At 47.6% G+C, this 21,923-nt stretch overlaps 1 protein-coding gene across 1 annotated transcript in view; it reads left to right on the top strand.

The window, feature by feature from the left end:
* Positions 1-21,259, top strand: part of SEMA6B (semaphorin 6B) — a 246,084-nt gene extending 224,825 nt beyond the window's left edge. The window contains exons 13-17 of the mRNA XM_058163625.1: positions 4,738-4,932; positions 7,015-7,155; positions 12,229-12,306; positions 14,150-14,208; positions 15,344-21,259. Of these exons, the coding sequence (XP_058019608.1) occupies positions 4,738-4,932; positions 7,015-7,155; positions 12,229-12,306; positions 14,150-14,208; positions 15,344-16,329 (1,459 nt within the window). The 3' untranslated portion in view covers positions 16,330-21,259. The remainder of the gene's footprint in view (positions 1-4,737; positions 4,933-7,014; positions 7,156-12,228; positions 12,307-14,149; positions 14,209-15,343) is intronic.
* The last annotated feature ends 664 nt before the right edge of the window (positions 21,260-21,923 follow it).

The following is a 21,923-nucleotide window of genomic DNA, read 5'->3' as shown; positions in this document are numbered from 1 at the left end:
TTTTCATGGGAGTGAGCTGTCTCCCTTCAGGGGACTTCGCGGTGTAAGTTTCAGCCAATTAAGCCGTGGCATCTGCTCCGATTTGCAAGCGAGGGAGGCGCGGCGGCCGGAAGGCATCGAAACCGTTTGAAGCAGGATTAAGTTTGCACGGAAACAGAAGAAGGCCTCTTCCGAAACGAGCCTTTGACGTTTCCCAAACAAGCATTCCTGATTAACCAGGTTAATCTTGGTTTATCACAATGACTTTTCCTCACACCCGGCAGGGGTCTTCCCAAATATCTGCTTACAAAGGCTTTGGCTCCTTTCTGTAGGACATGTAGCAACATCTGGAAATCCAGAGGCCGTCTCCACGGCAAGGCCGAACGTCGTCCTCGGCTTAAGACCGTGACGGAGCCCCAGATTTCCGTTGCTAAGCGAGACAGCGGTGAAGCGAATTTTGCCCCGTTTCACGCCCGTCTCTCGACACAGTTGCTAACCGAATCACCGCCGTTGTGTAGTTAGGAACACGGTCGTTAAGCGAATCAGGTTTTCCTTTCAACTTGGCTTGTCAGAAGGTTGCAAAAGCTGACTTTTGCGACCGTCATAAATACGAGTCCCTTGCAGAACCGTCATAAATACGAGCCAGTTGCCAAGCGTCTGGATTTTTGATCGGGTGACTCTGGGGAATGCTGCGACGGTCGTTAAGTGTGAAAAATGGTCCTCGGTTCCTTTTTTTCCGGTTCCGTCGGTCACTAAATGAACGGTTTTACCTGTACGCGGGTCTTGGCACGATTTTCTTCCCAGGCAGGTGGAAGAGACCAGGGAAATGCTCGCTTCCGTTAATTTCCTCCCCGTCTCAGCCAAGACCGTCTGGATCTAATTAAATCTGTCTTAATTGCTGTTTTATGTGAAATTAATCAAGCATTATTTCTGTCGTCGTGCAAAAATTGCTCACCAGGAGATGGCATGATTGGTGGGGGGAGGGGGGAGACGGGGCGGGGGGGGTTGAGTTGTTCCACGCACGTGGATGGGCTGTTTTACAACGGCACGTAGGACAATTTGTGTGTGTTGTCCTTGTGCGTGTGCAACAACCACCTGTGTGTGGCCCTTGCCCAAAAAAAAAAACTTACCTCATTTTGCAGCTGTGCACGGTTAGTTCTCGACAGTCGTTAAGCGAATCGGGTTTCTCCCCCTTGCCTCGGCTTGTCAGAAGGTCGCAAAAGGGGATCGTGTCGCACACACACACATATACATACATACACACACACAACAGGACACTGCAACAGGGGTGAAATGTAAAATTTGTCACTACCGGTTCTGTGGGCGTGGCTTGGTGGGGGGTGGGGTAATGTGACTGGGTGGGCGTGGCCAACTTTTTTTTTTTTTTTTTTTTACTTTTAAAAGCATTTTTTCTACAACCTCTTCGGCCCAAGAGCTTGTAGAAAAAATGCTTTTAAAAGGTTCTGACGATCCCGGCTGAGTTGCCTGATCGCCAGAACCCTTTAAAAGCTTGCTTTTTTTTTTTTTTTTTACATTTATACCCCGCCCTTCTCCGAAGACTCAGGGCGGCTTACAGTGTATAAGGCAATAGTCTCATTCTATTTGTATATTTTACAAAGTCAACTTATTGCCCCCCCAACAATCTGGGTCCTCATTTTACCTACCTTATAAAGGATGGAAGGCTGAGTCAACCTTGGGCCGGGCTCGAACCTGCAGTAATTGCAGGCTACTGTGTTCTAATCAGGCTTCTAACAGCCTGAGCTATTCCGGCCCCTTTTTAACAGCCACTTTGGCCGAAGAGCTTGTAGAAAAAATGCTTTGAACGGGTTCTGACGATTCCAGCTGAGCCGCGCGACTATCAGAGGCTTTTTTTAAAAAAAACTTTTAAAAGCATTTTTTCGGCCGAAGAAAAAATTCTTTTAAAATTAAAAAAAAAAAACTCAGCTGGGCATGGGGGCAGGAGAAAGGAGGGAAGGGATTTTTGCTACCGGTTTTCCAAACCACCAGCTGCCAACACTACCGGATCGGGTGATCCAGTCCGAACCAGGAACATTTCACCCCTGCACTGCAACCATCGTAAATGTGAACAAAGGCCGGGGGGGCAGTTGAGGAGGGAACGACTGAATTCACACGATCTCCCAAGTCCTAACGGGGTTAAACCAGCCTCAGCAGACGAACAGGTAGTCCTCGGCTTATGACCGCCACTGAGCCCAAAATTTAGGTAGCTCAGTGAGAAATTTGTGAAGTTTTGCCCCGTTGGCCGACTTTACTTGCCACCTTGGCCAAGTGAATCACGGCAGCGGTTAAGTTAGTAAGACGGTCATTAAGCGAATCGCTTTTAAAATTGCGTGATTTTGCTCGTCAAGGTTAATTCTCTATGGTTGTTTCAAGGCATGCTGGCTGGGGAATTCTGGGAGTCGAAGTCCACCCTTTTTAAAGTCACTAAAATTGAGAAATTCTGACTTTAGGGCTCCACCAACCATGACTGAAAGCTGCGGTTTGGTTGTTTGAAGGACAATAGTACAGGTAGTCCTCGACTTATGACAGTTCATTTAGTGACCGTTCCAAGTTACAGCGCTGAAAAAAGTGACTTCCGACCACTTTTCACGGTTTCAACCGTGGCAACATCCCCGTGGTCATGTGCTTGACCACAGATTCACACTTACGATGGTTGTGGTCGTAAATCCCAGGGGTCACGCGAACCCCTTTTGCGACCTTCCGAGACCAGATTCGCTTAACAACTGTGTTCACTTAACCAGCATAGCAAGGAGAGTTGTAACGCGGGTGGCAAATTTCACTGAACAAACGTCTCACTTAACAACAGAGATTTGGGGCTCCATTGTGGTCATAAGTTGAGGACTACCTGTACCTTAGAGGGGTGCCGATGTGGCTCCTTCCTCCAACATCTGGGCCCCGCCCGCAATTGTCTCCGCTGTCTTCACATGCAAAGTTCTTAAGTGAGTTTTGCCCCGTTTTACGACCTTTCTCACCAGTGTTGCTAGGTGAATCACTGCTACGTTACTAACACAGTCGTTAAGTGAATCCGGTTACCCTGTGGGCTTTGCTCGTCCAAAGGTCGCAAAAGGGAATCACGTGACTCCCAAGACGCTCCGACTGTCGTAAATACGAGCCAGTTGCCAAGCAGCTGAATTTTGGTCGTAAGTGTGAAAAACGGTCCTAAGTCACTTTTTTCAGTGCCGTGGTGTCTTTGGTCACTAAACGAATGGTTGTAAGTCGAGGACTACCTATATTTCTAAACAGAATTAAATAATCTGGCAGGCTAAAAATAAACGGACATTATTTAAAATTATTATTTTAAATAATAAGTGTGTCAGTTCTGAATCCGGCCGATTAACCTTCCATCTTTTCCCAGGAAGAAAGGGAGAAGGAGAGAGAGGGAAAGAAGAAAGGGAAGAGGAGAGGAGAGGAAGAACGGGAGGGGAAATAAGAGTAAGAGAGAAAGTCAGAGAGGGAGGAAGTAAATAGAAATCTAGAATAATGCAAGAGAACATGGAATTTTAAGCGTATATAATTAAACTGTAACAACTTGAGAATAAAACTTCTGAGAGAATATACAAGTATAAGCATGAAACTTTTTGAAATAAGAGAAATGTTTGCGCCTTTTCATTTTTGCTTTTATATTAAGAATAGATCATTTTAAAATTGTTATTGATTAAGAAATGATTGATAACGAAGTTACAGATATGAGCAGAACTTACTGAAATACAAGAAAATAACGTTTTAAAGCAATGAATCTTAAAGGGAAATAAGAAGGGGATTAACATAGATTAAGATTGAAATATTAAAGAGATGAGAATTAAATACATAACAGACTTTTTAGAAAGACGAGAATTAAATGTATCAGAGACTTCTTGAAATAATGAATGTTAGTTGGTAGTAACTTGTCTTTTCTTTTTTTGTCATTGTTTTTCTTATGATAAAATTAAGAACGATTATTTTCTTGCTTAGTGAAATGTAAGGACTATGGATAGTGATTATAAAGAGTGAAAATAAAGACATTTATGATTGGGAATATAGGCCTTTGAGATAGAAGGGAGAGATAAGAAAGGGGGCAAAGAGCAGGGGGAATAGTTGATTTAAGAGATAAATTCAGGATAGAAGGTTAGAATGAATTTTACGTTAGAGATCTGCAAACAATGAAATTTAAAGAGGGAAAGGGAAATACATTGGATAAACTATACATTGAGGGTGGTGGAAAATCGAATTGGGTTTGACTATGTACCTGACTGATATTTTGTTCAAAAAATATACTCTATGTGGCTTGTCTTAAAAATAAAAGAGAGGGAAGAAGTAGGGAGGAGGAGGAGAAAAGAAGGGGAAGTAGAGTAGGAGAGGAGAGGAGAAAGTAGGAAGGATAAAAGAAGGGAAGGAGAGGAAAAGAGAAGAAAGATTGCCGTAAAACAAAAAAAGAAGAAATGGAAGAAAGACAACCCCGAACGTGTTTGAATATGGCAGGATCAAAACTGAATTAGTTAAAAAATAATCATAAAAGAGAACATATATTAGTAAAAATGGAGAAATTAGAACTGGAGGGCGAAAGAAGGTGTGGTTTATATAAATGAGCATAGAACTTTTAAAGATATGATTAAAATATGGAAAAAAGAATATTTTGGCAGAAATTGTAACTAAGTAAAATATATCTGGATATGTTAAGTTATATAAGATACGATACAGCCAATACTCTGTTCATAAACTATTGATTTAAAAAAAAACACCTTCCATCCTTTCACGGAAAAGGTACCAACTCCGGAAGATTGTGGTGGACAATGCAGCTGGACCGGGTCGGAATTACACGGTCGTCTTTCTGGGCTCCGATTCGGGAACCGTCCTGAAATTCCTCATCCGCGCCAACCTCAGCGCCAACTCGTCACCTGCTCGAGCCAGTAGCCACAGCTTGCTGCTGGAGGAATTCGAGACCTACGCCAGTGACAAGTGAGTCGAAACTGACAAAGACACACTGAGCAAACAAGCCACAAAGACATACACAACCCCTGCGTTTTTCAGCGTGGATGTGTGGAAGCAAGGCGGCTTCTTCCCAGCTAGGGAATTCTGGAAGTCTACCTATGGTGGCTGGGGAATTCTGGGAGATGAAGTTCACTCATCCCAGCTGGAGAATTCTGGGAATTGAAATCCACCCATGATGGGTAGGAAATTCTGGGAGTTGTAGTTTACCTATGATAGCTGGGGAATTCTGGGAGTTGAAGTCTACCTATGATAGCTGGGGAATTCTGGGAGTTAAAGTCTATCTATGATGGCTGGGGAATTCTGGGAGATGAAGTTCACTCATCCCAGCTGGAGAATTCTGGGAGTTGAAATCCACCTATGATGGGTAGGGAATTCTGGGAGTTGAAGTCTACCTATGATGGCTGGAGAATTCTGGGAGATGAAGTTCACTCATTCCAGCTGGAGAATTCTGGGAGTTGAAATCCACCCATGATGGGTGGGAAATTCTGGGAATTGTAGTTTACCTATGATGGCTGGAGAATTCTAGGAGTTGAAGTCTACCTATGATCGGTGGGGAATTATGGGAATTATTTTATTTTATTTTGTTTTATATTTTATTTTATTTATTGTTTTTATTTTATTTTGTTTATTATTTTGTTTATTTTATTATTTTATTTTATTATTTTTTATTTTATTTTATGATTTCAGTTCATTTTATCGTTTTATTTAGTTTTATATTTTTTTTTATTTTTTATTTATTTATTTATTTGGTTTGTAGAGTTGTCCATCTTAAAACACAACTCGTGGGGGGGGGGTCTCCCAAAAACATTTTTCATGTTTGTCTACCTTTTTTTCCCCCCTTGTTTTTCACCTTTTTATTTGTAAATCCACCACCATCGTTCCTCCCCCTCCCCTCCCCTGGAGTTGTTAGGCATTGGATGGCATATACATTTAATAAATAACAACAACAATAATAATAATCCCCCAGGTCTTTGGGAAGGACTCAATGGAAGGGTAGATAGTCCAGGGGTGGGATTCAAAAGTTTTAGCAACTGGTTCTCTGCCCAATTGTTGGGTGGGCATGACCATGGTGGGCGTGGCTTATTTAGCCTCCTGCATCATGGTTGGGGGGCACTTTTGCCCTCTGCAAGCTCCAGAGGCTTTCTTTGAGCCTCCGGGAGGGTGAAACGGCCTCCCACAGGCTCCGGAGGCCCTCCCGAGGGCAGAAATGGGCCCGTTTCCGGACTTCCGGACCTTCTGGGAGGCCCATTTTTCACCCTCCCGAAGCCTCCGCATGGGCGCTGCACTTACCTGGCATCCGAAACAGGCCCTGTGGAGGAGACTCCTGGGAGGGGAGAGGCGAGGTGTTGTGACTCCAGGCCCCGAACCTGGCCCCATGCCCGAAAGTGACTCCGAAAGTGAGGGGGAAGGGCCGGTAAGGCTTACCTCGGGAGCACCGATTCCTTTGGCTCGGCTCCAGGAGCCAGAACCAGACCAGTCGGAGGACGTAATGAGGCCGTCATCCCCTGATTCCTCCCTTCCCCAGGCAACACCTTCAGACCCAGCTGATAATAATAATAATCAAGCTTGGCTTGACCCGCGCTTCAGAAGATTAGAGAGGCGACATCATCAAAAGGAAGGGTGGGGCAGGAACCCCACCCCACAGGATATATAAGGAGCTTTGAGACTGCTCTCACTCCATGGGAAGCAAAGTTTAGCTGATCCGTTTCAAAAAGAGCTGAAAGTCTTGCTACGTGAATCATTTGTTTGAACGTTGGCAGGCAGCTGCGATTTCTCTGCCAGGTCTGATAAGAGTTGTGAATCCACTGGCTGAAGGCCAGCTCCTGGGTCTGAAGTGGGGAAGGAGACAGAACACGAGGTGGGCAGGGCCAGCCAGTCCTTGCAACTACCGGTTCAGAGAACCAGATGAAAAATTAGCATCCGGTTCACCCGAACCGGTTCGAACTGGCTGAATCCCACCCCTGGGTAGATACACATGCCAAATCCAGACTAAACATCTTGCTGATTCTGCAACCCGCGATACTCCTCATCCTCTTCCTCTTTTCCCAGGTGCGGGAAGGACGCAACAGGCGAACGGAAACTGCTGAACATGGAGCTGGACAAGGCTACGGGATCACTGCTGTTGGCTTTCCCCCCCTGCGTTGTGCGGGCCCCCGTGGCCAGGTGCCACCAGCACTCCATGTGTATGAAGTGAGTTTCCACATTTGTTTCTGCTGAACTGGGGGTATCACTCAATCCGTGTCCTGCTTTAGGCATGAAAATAAGCTGGTTGACATCAGGCCGATCACTGGGAGATGGCGAGTTCTAGACATGAAATCTGGCACAGTGACTTTCAGCCAATCGCTAGGAGATTGTGAGTTCCAGTTCCACCTTAGGTATGAAAGCCGGCTAGGTGACTTTCAGCCAGGCACTAGGAGACTGTGAGTTCTAGTTCATTCTTAGGTATGAAAGTGGGCTGGTGTGACTTTGGACCAATCACTAGGAGATGGTGAGTTCTAGTTCCATCTTACGTATGAAAGCCAGCATGGTGACTTTTGGCCAATCATTAGGAGACGGCGAGTTCTAGGGATGAAATCTGGCACAGTGACTTTCAGCCAATCGCTAAGAGATTGTGAGTTCTAGTTCCACCTTAGGTATGAAAGCCGGCTGGGTGACTTTCAGCCAGTCACTAGGAGATGGTGAGTTTTAGTTCATTCTTAGGTATGAAAGACGGCTGGTGAGTTTGGGCCAATCATTAGGAGATGGTGAGTTCTAGTTCCATCTTAGCAGGGGTGAAATATGAACTGGTTTGCTACCAGTTTGCTGGCTGGCTGTGCGTGTTGCGCACCAAGGGCACACTATGCGTGCACATGCACAGTGCGCACCAAAAGGAGGCGTGGGAAGGTAACTAGAACAGTGAGGGGGTGATCAGTTATGTCACGCGATTTAGCTTCGCTAGAAACCCCGCGGCACAGCTGATTGTCTGAAATACTGGTTCGCACGAACAGGTGGCATTTTTTAACTACCAGTTCAACCGAACCAATAGCTAACTACCTGTTTGACTGAACCGGTAGCTTTTTAAACTTCCAGTGCAACTGAACCGGTAGCTAAATACCGGTTCGCCTGAACTGGTAGTTTTTAATCACTACTGGTTCGCCCAAACCGGAGCGAACCGGTAGCATTTCACTCCTGCAACTTAGTATGAAAGCCAGATGGTGACTTTCGGCCAATCACTAGGAGACTCTGAGTTCTAGTTCAATCTTAGGTATGAAAGCAGGCTGGTGTGACTTTGAGCCAATCACTGGGAGGCAGTGAGTTCTAGTCCTGCCTTAAGCCCACCCATCTTCAAGTCGTCAAAATTGAGAAGCACGGATGTACAAGGAAAATAACGCAAGCAGATAAGCCACAAATCTGAACGATCCTAAAATTAATATGTTCTGTTACATCATTAGAAGTTCTCCATATGATGAGATCTTGTATCTCCATTTCCTAAGTAACATCCATAAACCTGTTCAGTTTTGAGCAAAAAAAACACAAAAATGCTTGGTTAGCACTATTCGAATCATTAAAAGGAAACTGTAGGTAATAAATAATGCATTAAGTCAATACTGTACTATAAATTATACATCAAATTAAAAGAAAAAAAGGACTTTGAAGCCCACATTTTCGATGCGGCACAATTGCGGGGTATAAAATTGTAGCCCGAGAAGGGTTTCCAATTAAAAAATTCCAGGTCAGATTTCATTTTTAAATACAAGGTTATTCTAATTCTAAACTTCCACACATTTAGTTAGCCGTTCTTCCAGAGAAAAGTCAAAAGTCTTTTCCAATAAAAAGCTTGTAAAATCTGTGCAGCCATTAATATAAACAATGCCAATTCTGTACATTTGGTATTTTAGTTCCTTCATCTCTCCTTCCTCCCTCCCTCCCTCCCTCCCTCCCTCCCTCCCTTCCTTCCTTCCTTCCTTCCTCCCTTCCTTCCTTCCCTTCCCTTCCTGTCCTCCTCCCTTCTGTCCTATCCCTTGTTTCTTTTTCCTTCCTTCCCTATCTTTCTTCCCTCCCTTCTTCATTCCTCCCTTCTTTCCTTCTTTCCTTTCCTTCCCTTCCTTTTACTTTCTCCTCCCTCCCTCTTTTCCTTCCTTTCTTTCCTGTCTCTTTCCTTCCTTCCTCCTCCCTCCTTTCCTTTCTAAGTTCCCTCCTCTCTCTTTATCCTCCTTCCTTCCTTCCTTCTCCCTCCCTCAATTTCCCTTCTTCTTCCTCCCTCCCTTCCTCCCTCCATCCCTCCCTTCCCCCTCCCTCCCTCCCTCCTCCTCCCTCCTTCTCCCTCCCTCAATTTCTCTTCTTTTCCTCCTCCCTCCATCCCTCCTTCCTCCTCCTCTCCTCCTTCTTCTTTCTTTCTTTCCTTCTTTCCTTCCTTCCTTCATTCCTCACTCTCCTTTCCTTCCTTTCCTCCCTTCTTCCCCTTCCCCTCCTTCTTTCCTTCCTTCCTACCTTCCATCCTCCCTCTGTCCCTCACCCCTCCTTCCTTCTTCCTCCTCCTCCCATCCTCCTCCTCCTCTGTCCCTCACCCCCTCCTTTCCTTCTTTCCTCCCTCCCTCCCATCCTCCCTCCCTCCCTCTGTCCCTCACCCCCTCCCTAACCACTATCCTACCCCAACGTTGCATTTCCAGCCACTTGCAGTGGTCCTCTGGTCACGTGACCCTGATTAAAGATTAATCTTTGCCAACACCTGGCCTTTACTTCCGCTTCTTGGCAAAGCCACCCCGTAGCAGAGAATGGCTTCGCCTAACAATCGCTCCTCCTAAACCTCATAAAATCGCTCACATGACGACCCGCTTTTTGACCCTCACAAGCTACGACTTCGTTAAGTCGAGGACCCCATTTACTACAGCTCTCCCCCCCCACACACACACACAAGGAACATTTTTGGCTCAGCTTCACAGCCCTGCTCGCCAACCGATGCTCCTCGGCCATGTTTCCCTCCATGCCACGTTTCAGGGAGGCGGTCAGCGGCCTCACGCATCCGTCTCTGACGTTCTCTGACCAATTATCGGGGAACGCTTCCGGCTCTGGCGACCGCGAAGGCACCTTTGCTTCATTCATCACTCACCACGGCGGCCTTTTCCCTCCCTCTGCTGTCCCAGCGACGTTTCTGCGCTTAATTGCCAGCGATGAAAATCCTGTTATTCACCAGATTCTCTCTCGGCTGAAATGCCTGATCCCCGGACAAGGACTGGCAATAAAATCAAGGATACAGCCGAAAGGAAAGCTCTTTATAATCTGAAATAAACATCAATGCAAATGCCGCAGAGCAGAAGGACAAAAATCCCTGGGAGCATTTTTTGGACAAGCAGATGTTGGACGTTGCGTTTGGAAATTGGGAGGAGAAAATAAAACCGGGAATGCTTTTCGGGACAGGCACACCATTCCCGTATTGAATTCTCTCGAAGCCGTAAACTCCATTTAAACCCAAAAGGGATTTTTTGTTTTCCTGCAGATTTGAGGAAAATAACCAGAAAATGTCGGAAAGACACAGATTCCAATTGGCATCTCTGAGCCTGGGATGTTTGCCGAATCGGATTTTTGAGAAGACAAGTAGTCCTTGTCTTACAACCGTTCATTTAGTGACGGTGATCGCCGCGGTGATTCACTCAACAACCGCGGCAAGAAAAGGATGTCGAATGGAACAAAATTCACTTGTGAAATGTTTCACTTAGAAACCGAAATGTGGGGCTCAATTGTGGTCGTAAGTCCGAGGACTACCTGCACAGGACTTATGCCCGGATGCTTAGCGACTGTTTGAAGTTACAATGGACAACCCCTCAGGTAGTCCTCGACTTACAAACGTTCATTTAGTGACTGTTCCAAGTTACAACGGCGCTGAGAAAAGTGACTTAGGACCGTTTTTCACACTTATGACCCTTGCAGCATCCCCGTGGTCAGTGATCAAAACTCAAGACGCGTTGCAACTGATTCGTATTTATGACGGTTGCAGGGTCCGGAGGTCATGTGATTCCCTTTTCCGACCTCCTGACAAAGGTCGTAAAGAAGGGCAAAAACTGACTTAACAACTGTCTGGCTGAGCGGCAGAAATTTTGGACTCAATTGTGAGCACTACCTATAAATAAAAATACATTCACCACCTTGAATTGTTCGGAAAAATAAAAAAAAACAGGGTACAAATAAAATTAAAATATAATATTAAATAAATAAATAAAACAAAACAGATTATGATAGATAGATAGGTAGGTAGGTAGGTAGGTAGGTAGGTAGGTAGGTAGGTAGGTAGGTAGATAGATAGATAGATAGATAGATAGATAGATAGATAGATAGATAGATAGATAGATAGATAGTAAATAGATAGATAGATAGATAGATAGATAGATAGATAGATAGATAGATAGATAGATGATATAGAAAGAAAGAAAGAAAGAAAGAAAGAAAGAAAGATAGATAGATAGATAGATAGATAGATAGATAGATAGATAGATAGATAGATAGAAAATAGATAGATAGATAGATAGATAGATAGATAGATAGATAGATAGATAGATAGATAGATAGAAAATAGATAGAGAGATAGATAGATAGATAGATAGATAGATAGATAGATAGATAGATAGATAGAGATAGAGATAGATATAAAGAAATAGATAGATAGATAGATAGATTAGATAGATAGAAAGATAGATAGATAGAGAGAGAGAGAGAGAAAGAGAGAGAGAGAGAGAGAGAAAGCAATGGATGGATGGATGGATAGATAGATAGATAGATAGATAGATAGATAGATAGATAGATAGATAGATAGATAGATGACAGATAGATAGAGAGATAGAGAGATAGAGAGATAGAGAGAGAGATATGATAGAGAGGTGATATAGATAGATGATGGATAAATAAAATAAAGAAAACAAATAAATAATGATAAATAACATAAAATGAAATGAAATCATGAAATCGTGAAATAAAATAGTTGACCCATCCGTAGCTCATTAGAAGGTCTTCCACAAACCCTGCCAGAGACCGCTTGACCCCTGTGCCCAGGGTGATCTTTGATGGAGAAGTCTGTCATTCTGCCAGCCGCTGCCTTCACGGACCGGAACCGAAGGCCAGTTTGCAAAGTTGCAAAGCATCAAACTCCGTGGGTGGTGAGAGGATCCTTGCTCAAGGTGGGGGGGGGGGCGGGGAGAGGGAGGCTTTGGCAGGCGTTTCCAGCTGGATCTCTTCCTTCATCTGGGTTCGAGTCACCTCCTCATTATGTCTTGTTTGTCTTCTGTCCTTCAGGAATTGTTTGGCCAGCAACGATCCATACTGTGGATGGACACCTGAAGGGTCTTGTATTTTTGTGGAACGCAACACCAGGTATTCTGAGGATTTGGAGGGCCTTGCTATGGGGCATCCCTCCTCCTCCTCCTCTTCCTAACAAACCCCACTCCCTTCTAGGCTGATGATGTTCCCTAGTTGGGTAAAGTGACCAGATTTCAGCGATGGCAAAGCGGGACACCATTGATGTGGGGGTGGGGGCTGCGCATGCACGCTGGGTCTCGCCACCGGGCTGAAGGAGGAGGTGCGGCGGCTGCACTGCTTCTCGGCTCTACCAGGCAGGCTCGGCTCTCGTCTCGGCTCTCGGCTCTTCCAGGCACCTTCTCAGCTCTTCCAGGAAGCCTCCGGCAGGCGGTCAAGCGGTGTCTCTCCTCCGCCCGCTCTCGTGAGAGCGGGCAATCTCGCAAGAGCGGGCAGAGGAGAGATGCCGCTTGACGTCTGTAACACCCACTCTCCCGCCTCCGCCTCCTCCTCCTCCTCCTCCTCTTGCGTTGCCGCATCCCATTTTCAGAATGGGAGTGAATGGAGACTGCGTCTGAAGGTGGGACATTTTTTTAAAAAAATAAATTTTTAAAAATCGGGACTTTTTTGAAACACGGGACAAATTATTAAAAAGTGGGACTGTCCCACCAAAAGCGGGACATCTGGTCACCTTATAGTTGGGTCATGAAATGTCTGCCAGAAAACAACCAAGTTCAGAGAGCACCAAGGACCCCACAGTCCTCCTCCTTCTCCTCCTCCTCCTCCTCCTCCTCCTCCTCCTCCTCCTCCTCCTCCTCCTCCTCCTCCTCCTCCTCTTCCCAACAAACCCCACTCCCTTCTAGACTGATGTTCCCTAGCTGGGCCGTAAAACTTCTGCAAGAAAACTGTCAAGGGTTTGCTGCAGCACATCCAACAAACACACGCAGGTAAATGTTTCAGCAGGATTCATTTATATAAGAAACTTCTTTATATCCAATAATAGAACACATAACGCAGGTCATACGATACCCATGCAGGCTTTTCCAACTTGGTAGAGAGAAGAAGGAGCAAGTACAAAATGGAAGCGCAAATTGGATACGCGTTCGAATCCCTAGTGCTGCCGTGTAACGGGCTGAGCTCCCGTGACTTGTCCCAGCTTCTGCCAACCTAGCAGTTTCGAAAGCACCTAAAAATGCAAGTAGAAAAAATAGGGACCCCCTTTGGTGGGAAGGGAACAGCGTTCCGTGCGCCTTTGGCGTTGAGTCATGCCGGCCACATGACCACGGAGACGTCTTCGGACAGCGCTGGCTCTTCGGCTTTGAAACGGAGATGAGCACCGCCCCCTAGAGTCGGCAACAACCAGCACATATGTGCAAAGAAAACCTTTACCTTTAATAGAAGCTAGCAGTGGAAGCAAGTAATGCCATTGCTCTCTAGCTCTAATATACAGAACAGTTAAGCCACGCCCAGGCTCCAGACTGCCTCTTGTGGCTCACACAACAACAACTACTGTTTCAGTTACCAAACAGTCCCCATTGGCTGACCTGTTGCTATGTCTCTTCCAAGTCATGAACTCGCATACACTGACAAAAACAACCAAGCTCAGGGAACACCAAGGACCCCACAGTCCTCCTCCTCTTCCTCCTCCTCCCAACAAACCCCGCTCCCTCCTAGACTGATGATGTTCCCTAGTTGGGTCATGAAACATCTCCCCGAAAACAACCAAGCTGAGAGAGCACCAAGCCCCCCCCCCTTTATGGATATATTAAGAGATTTTATACAATTCCACATTTTCCGTTGTAAACTGCTCGGAGGCATTCAGCTGAGATGGGTGGCATAGAAATACGCTAAATAAGTAAAATTAAAATAAATAAAATAAATGTCAATAAACGTTTACAATTCCCTCTCTGCAAATTTACAGGCTGGCATTCGAACAAGATATTGGTGGCATCAAGACCTCTTACCTCGGTGACTGTGAAGGTGAGCACCACTCTACAAGTCAAGTCTATCAGTTTTTGCTGAGTCAGACTGTGTTCTGTCCCTCTCCCCACCTCACAGAGAAGACGCAGAGACGCGTGTCCCACAGTCCTTTATATTTACAACAGACCTGACTTTCTGTAGTGGATGACAGACTTGGCAGCGACAGTGCAAAGGCCTGCCAAGTTCCGAGTTCCTTTTCTCTTATGGAGGCAGAAGCCCAGGTGTCCAAAATCTGTTGCCAAGAGCTCACAGAAAAATCCTTTGCACAGTCCAGGCCTTTTAATTCCCAAATGACTGATCTGCAGTTCACACTTGGTAGCTTTTTGTCCGTCACAAGGGCCAGATGGCAACTCCACCTGCTTTTATCCCCTGTGGGTTGTGGCTCAGTGACTCAGCAGTCTCTGGGCCTGCCACACCTCTTCCTTTGCTGTGCACGCTTACCTTTTCGTTGCTGCCTCGGGTCAATCCAGGATTGATCTTCAGCAGCTGGAACGTGAGGCGTTGCCAGGGAGGAGGAGGGTCCGGGAGAGGGAGGCCTTGTTAGCTCCTCCTCCTGGCCTGAGCTGGAACCTGGTGTTGCGTTCCACAAAAATACAAGACGCATGGCTGTGAGTGACATTGAGTTGGCTACGCCCACTCAGTCACAGGACACACCCACCCACCAAGCCACACCCACAGAGTAGGTAGCAAAAAAATTTAGATTTCACCCCTGGGGTTGACCTATTCTCCAAAGCACCTGAAGGCAGGATGAGAAAGTCATGAAAGAGAGGTCAAACTTAGAACTAAGGAAAAATTTCCCAACAGTGAGAACAATTAATCCGGGGAAAAGCTTGCCACCAGAAGTTGTGGGTGCTCCAACACTGAAGGTTTTTAACAAGAAATTGGACAACCATTTGTCCAGAATGATGCAGGGTCTCCTGCTTGAGCAGGGGGTTGGACTAGAACAGGGGTCTCCAACCTTGGTCCCTTTAAGACTTGTGGACTTCAACTCCCAGAGTTCCTCAGCCAGCTTTGCTGGCTGAGGGACTCTGGGAGTTGAAGTCCACAAATCTTAAAGGGACCAAGGTTGGAGACCCCTGGACTAGAAGACCTCCAAGGCCCCTTCCAACCCTATTATTCTATGTTATTCCTACAGGCCTGGTAACGGAAAGCTTTGTGGATGAACCTAACGGGCTGGTGTCTGTCAACTTGCTGGTCATTTCTTCTGTGGCTGCCTTCGTCATCGGAGCCGTGATCTCGGGCTTTAGCGTGTGCTGGTTCATCGGACATCGAGACCGTAAGGAACTGGCCCGCCGCAGAGACAAGGAAAACATCCTCGCGCACGGAGAATCCGTGGTCAGCGTCAGCCGGCTGGGAGATCGGCGGTCTCGGGGACCCGGCGGCCAACCGGAGAACTTGTTGGCTCCGCTCATGCAGAATGGGTGGCCCAAAGGACTGATTAAGATGGGTCAGCATGACCTCGATTCAGGGGTACTCCCCACCCCGGAGCAGACCCCCTTGCAACAAAAGCGGTACCCCAAGCCGTGCAGCTGGGAATACAGCCACAATCTCATTAACGCTTCCCTGCGCGGAGGAGAACCCCCGTCCTCAGTTATCCTTCTCCACACGGGACACACCCCGGTGCCGTCGCACCTGAGTTCCGGACGAGTCATCCCCATTTCTTGCCAGTCCGTGTTGATGGACCAAGAACTGGACAGCGAAGGAGCAGACCTCTCGCTAGACATGCGTTATCTCCCGGTTAGCGGTGGCGAGGGACCAAGAAGCATCCAGTCACAGCCAGGCCCGCTGGCACATCGACCTTGTGGGACTCGGAGCTCATACGGCAGCGAGCTGCCGATCACGCCGCACGACAGCCCGGATCGGCGGCGGGTTGTATCCGCTCCGACCGGGGACACGGGCAATCAGTGGAATCCTGAGAAGCTGAACTTCAATAGTAACAGCATGGGCAGCAAGGGAAGCGCTCACCTCAGGCGCACCCACACGTTCAACAGCGGGGAAGGTCAGACCACCCACGCCCGAGCCCAGCGGACATCGACACCGGGACCTCATCACACCCTCACAGACTACAGTCATCTCTTGAAATACAGTGGCGCAGAGCGGACTCCGTCTTCGGTCAAATAGGGCTGGTCAGGGGTGTGTGGCTTGGCTTGGTAACCTTCTTCCTCACACGAGGGGTGGGGTTTTGCTGCAGAGAGGAAGAGGAGGAGGAGGAGGAGGAAGAGCAAAGCAGGAAAACGACAGTGAGAGATGCTTGATTCCCCCGTAGGTGGCCTGGAGGGACCGGAATGCCCCACTTCCCAAGCGTTCCAGATCTGCGCGAGATACAAAAAAAGGAGGTTCTTTTCTTCGTGTGTGTGTGTGTGTGTGTGTTTTTGGGGTTCTCTTCATCCTGGCGCTTCCTCATTGGATTCTTCCTTGCCTTTGCAAAACTCCTCCTCCTCCCTGAGGGGGTGGGCAGGTAGGGGCAGGCCCGGGCACTGCCCCACCCACCCGCATGTGGGCAAAGGTACTGTGGGTAAGTCAGGAAGGAACAGCGATCGTGAAACGAGCTGCAACGATTATCTGCTGCTAAGGAAAAAAGGAACAGGAAGGCTGCACAAAGCATTGGGGGTAGTCCTCCTGGTTTCTTTACTCATTCTCTCCCCCCCTTTTTTTTTTCTTTTTTCTTTTTCTTTTTGGCTCTGGAAGGGTGGGGGTGGTTCTGTTTCGGACTGTGAAAGAGTTCTCCAAAAATTACCATTGTCCGTTTTGTTTTTTTCCTCTTCCTGTTTTTGACGTGGTTCCAGCGGGTTCCACGCACGCCAACACGCACAGAAGTGAACCGCACTTCCTGAGCTCCTGCAGGGCTGCTGTTCCTCTCTAGGAACAAGAACTTTCTGGGGAGAAGAGACCCCCCACAACTCCCCTTCTCCTTGGTGCTACATGTGGGTCCCATCACTGCAAAAGTTGGACTCCAGTCACACCAGCTCAGAATTCCTGGGTGTTCCACGGCCGGCGGAAAGGCTGATTGTGATGGGAGAGAAGTGGGTCAGGCTGGAAAAGTCACCCTAGCTTTCAGCAGTCCCGACTGGAAGCCCACCTTGAAAGGGTTTCCAGCTTTTTAAAATGCCATTTCTTACCAAGTCGCTTGGGTTGAGTTCGCACAACATGCTAAAGCTGCCAATCCCTGAACTCTTCTTTAGAGAACAAAATTCTGGGTTTGCCCCACAGCCGGAAAGTAAACTAGCCAACCCTGTTTTAGCTGTGTTACGTGAACCATTTAGAAGACAGAGGGTGCGTTGGCCAGCTTGGTCTGATTCGAACAAGCTGTTTGTTGAATGGGTTTTATCAAATTACAAAAGCGAGGAGGCGGAGGTACGCTGGTTTCACTCTGGGTTTCCAAAGGACTGGGACACTTTAGCAAGCCGTTTGCTGAGCCTTGGGATGTCGGAAGGGAAGGTTGACTGCAGCTCCGTGTCCTGTCTCTGCACTCCAGGAAAGTGCTATGCATTCCTTGGAAGTTCTGTACGCTCCGTGGAAGGGCATGCACGGAAGTGCCACGCACCTCATAAAGGTTCCATGCAATCCGTGGAAGCCCTGTGCACTCTGTGAAAGAAAGTTCCGTGCGCTCCCTGAAAGTCCGGTGGGCTTCGTGGAAGTTCCACGCGCTCCGTGGAAGTTCTGTAAAAGTTCCAGGACTGTGACATGGATGGGATTGTTTGGGGATGTTCTATAAACTGTGAGAGTTCAGTGCACTCTGTGGAGGTTCCATGCTCTCCACGGCAATTTCATACACTCTGGAAGTTCCATGCACTCCATGGAAGTTCTGCGTACCTCATGGCAATTCCATACACTCTGGAAGTTCCATGCTCTCCATGGAAATTCTGCGCACTCATGGCAATTCCATACACTCTGGAAGTTCCATACACTCCATGGAAGTTCTGCGCACCCCATGACAATTCCATACCCTCTGTGAAGTTCCATGCTCTCCATGGAAGTTCTGCACACCCCATGACAATTCCATACCCTCTGTGAAGTTCCATGCTCTCCATGGAAGTTCTGCGCACCCCATGACAATTCCATACACTCCGTGGAAGTTCCATGCTCTCCATGGAAGTTCTGCGCACCCCATGACAATTCCATACACTCCGTGGAAGTTCCATGCTCTCCATGGAAGTTCTGCGCACCCCATGGCAATTCCATACACTCCGTGGAAGTTCCATACTCTCCATGGCAATTCCATACACTCTGTGGAAGCTCCATGCACTCCGTGGAAGTTCTGTGCACTCCATGGAAGTCCCATGGAACTCTGACAGAACTGGCTTCCATGGAGCTCCTTGGGCAGTCAATATTGTCTTCTGTCCTGTTCTTCCATCTTCATTCTTGGATTTAGTTATTTTTAAAGGAGAGCTTGGCAGCTGCATACAGACGGTAGAAGGGATGTGCAGAACCAAGGCAGAAGATAAAGTATCTTCTCTTTGATAGTCACAAGGTTTTGCGTCCTGTACAGGAGAGCAGACTGTGTCCTCCCTTCCTTCCAGGAAGGCCCCTTTGGTCATTCACACAACTTGCTTAATCATTCATGGGACTTAACACATCTGAATGTCGGAGGCATGGACTTCACATGAGGTGGTTGGACAAGGGCGGGAACTCCCACCCGCCCCAGTACTTTCCCAAACCTCCGATAGCTAAGCCCCCGCCGTAATTCTTAAAGTGCACACCCCGTTTCTTTCTCATTTGCAGATGTATACATCCAGGGGTGGGCTTCAAAAATTTTAGCAAGGGGTTCTCTGCCCGACTGCTGGGTGGCCGTGGCCTAGTCAGCCTCCTGCACCATGATTGGGGGGAGGGTTTGCCCTCCCTGGGCTCTGGAGGTTTTTCTTGATCCCCTTGGAGGGCAAAAACAGCCTCCCCAGGCTCTGGAGGGCCTCTGGAGGGCCTCCAGAGCTCCTTCCCAAACTTCCGTTAGCCCTGTTTTTCACCCTCCCAGAGCCTCCGCATGCACTGCCAAAATGGGCTGAATGGGGAGGATCAGGGAGGGGTGGGCGGGGCCAGCCAGGAGTGGGATTTGGGGGTTCTCCGAACTGCACAGAATCTTAGCTAGAGGTTCTCCTGAACCCCTGCGGACCCCTATATACATTAGGTACAAGAAAGAAACTCGGCGTACGACCACAATTGAGCCCAAAATGTCTGCGGCCAAGCGAGACATCCGTTCTGTGAGTTTCGCTCCATTTTACGATCTTCCTTGCCACCGTTGTGGGGCGAAAGGCTGCCGCTGATAAGTTAGTAATCGCGGTTGTTAAAGGAATCTGGTTTCCCCCCGTTGACTTTGGCTGTCAGAAGGTCGCAAAAGGGGAATCGCGCGACACACGCCTACACCCCCGGGACTCTGCGAACGTCATGCCTATGAGTCAGTTGCCGAGCGTTGAAATTTGGATCGCGTGACCACGGGGATGTAGCTGCCATTGAAACTATGAAAAGTGGTCGGTAAGTCACTTTTTTTCAGTGACGGTGTAACTTGGAAGGGTCACAACAGTTGTAAGTCGAGGACTACCTGTACTAGAGTCATTCAAACATCACTGCTTGAACCCAAATCGCAGGTCTTATCTGCTTTCAGTCATGGTTGGTAGAGCCCTAAAGTCAGAATTTCTCAACTTCAGTGACTTTAAAAGGGGTGGACTTCGACTCCCAGAATTCCCCAGCCAGCACCCCTTGAAACAATCATAGAGAATTAAAGGAGCGGCCCTTATACAAGTAAGTCCTCGATTTACAACAGTTCACTCAGAGATCGTTCAACGGCACTGAAAAAAGTGACTGACGGCCATTTTTTACGCTTAACAACCATTGCCGCATCCCCACAGTCGCGTGATTGACATTTGAATGCTTGGCAACAGACGCACATTTACGATGGTTGCATGTGCCGGGGTTGGGTGGGTCACGCGACCCCTTTTGTGAAATCAAGGTGGGAAACCCAATTCGCTTAATGACCGTCTTACTAGCTTAACCACTGCCATGAGTCGCTAAACCGAGTGGCAAGACAAGTCGTCCAACGGGGCTCAATGGCGGTCGTACGTTGAGGACTACCTGAATCTCCGTTGAGGCGGGTTTAACCCCATTAGGACTAGGAGATTGTGTGAATTCAGCCGTTCCCTCCTCAACTGCCTCCCTCCCAGCCTTTGCTAACACAACTTCACAGCTTCGGTGGATGCAAAGTTGTTTTCCCACAACTATGTCCGCCTGTCCTTTCTGACAGTCGTCCTGGGAACTGACACAGCGGAAAGCAGGACCTCTCCACGCTAAGTTGTAAACCGAGGTTTCTCCTACCTCGCCAACTTTAAGACGTGTGGACTTCAACACCTTTAAAGTTGCTAGAGGTGGAGCCACATTGATCTAAACACCGACGGAAGGGATTCGAACCAATTTGGCAGGACCGTGCTTCCACCCCTGCGCGCATTGGGGCTGCGTGAAACCTCCATGTCTCAGGGCAGTGTATCTCCACCGGGGGACAACAGCTGGGAACAGCAGGTGTGTACGGGTGGGTTTTTAACCTTTTACCCTCCCACCCCATCCTTAGTGAGTGTCCCACCAAGGGTATCAGATGGACCACTGTAGGAACGGGATTGATCGGATCTATTTCAATATCTTGAGTTTTGGGTAAAACAGAAGGAAGTCATTTTTTGGGGGGGGGATGCAGATTAACCTGGTGGAATTTGGGCGGGGATGAACCCCGCCCCCAGGTTTTCATGTTCGACGGGAGGGGGTGATTGTAGCTCTATCGTGGGCTCAGAGGTTGTCGTCGACCCTGAATTTCTTCCCCGCCCCTCCCCGGGCAACGGCCCTTCCCCCATGGAGACGAGAAAGCACACTGTATATATATAAAGTGTGGGGCGCATGTGGCCTTTGGGGGGAAGGGGGTCTCGTAGAATGCAAGTTATCCCACCCACTCACCCACCCTCCAACCAACCTGGTCATTTTTTTCATCTTTGTGTTCCTGCATGCAATAGCAGTAACAGATTCTCTGTATCACTCAAGAGAGCAAAATCTCCCTTCCAATAAAACCTTGTTTACAACAGTCGGTCTGGCGGCATCATTTCTGCGTCCGCTTTCGGTCCCCATCACTTTCAGTCGGTTTGGACCGGTTCGGAAGAACCGCTAGCGGAAATTTTAACCCGTTCGGAGAACCACGGAAATACCAGTTCTGGCTGGCCCTGCCCCCCGGTCACCCGGTGCCACCCCACCTTGCCGTGAGTGACGTTGACCTGGCCACGCCCACCCAGCCACCTGACCCACACCAAGCCACACCCACAGAACCAGTAGTAAAAAAAAAATTGAATCCCACTACTGGGACTCCCCACGAAAGAGTGCAGAGAACAGCAACAACGATGATGAGGGGACTGGAGGCTAAAACATATGAAGAACGGTTGCTGGAATTGAGTATGTATAGTTTAATGAAAAGAAGAACTAGGAGGGACATGATAGCAGTCTTCCAGTATTTTTTATTTATTTATTTATTTATTTATAATTTAATTTCTGTACCGCCCTTCTCCCGAAGGACTCAGGGCGGTTTACAGCCATATTAAAAACACAGAATACAAACAACAAATTTAAAAACAGAATTAAAACGAAATATTTAGTAGGCCAAATCAACTAAAACGGTCATAGACCGACATAAAACCCATTTAAAATTACAATTTAAAATTTCACTTAGGCCAGTCCCACACGATGGAATAACAAGG

The sequence above is a fragment of the Ahaetulla prasina genome, chromosome 1 (genome assembly GCF_028640845.1).
Source record: "Ahaetulla prasina isolate Xishuangbanna chromosome 1, ASM2864084v1, whole genome shotgun sequence".
In the NCBI taxonomy this organism is placed as follows: Eukaryota; Metazoa; Chordata; class Lepidosauria; order Squamata; family Colubridae; genus Ahaetulla; species Ahaetulla prasina.
The sequence above is the reverse complement of the archived record's forward strand: the minus strand, read 5'-3'. Positions and strand labels throughout refer to the sequence as shown.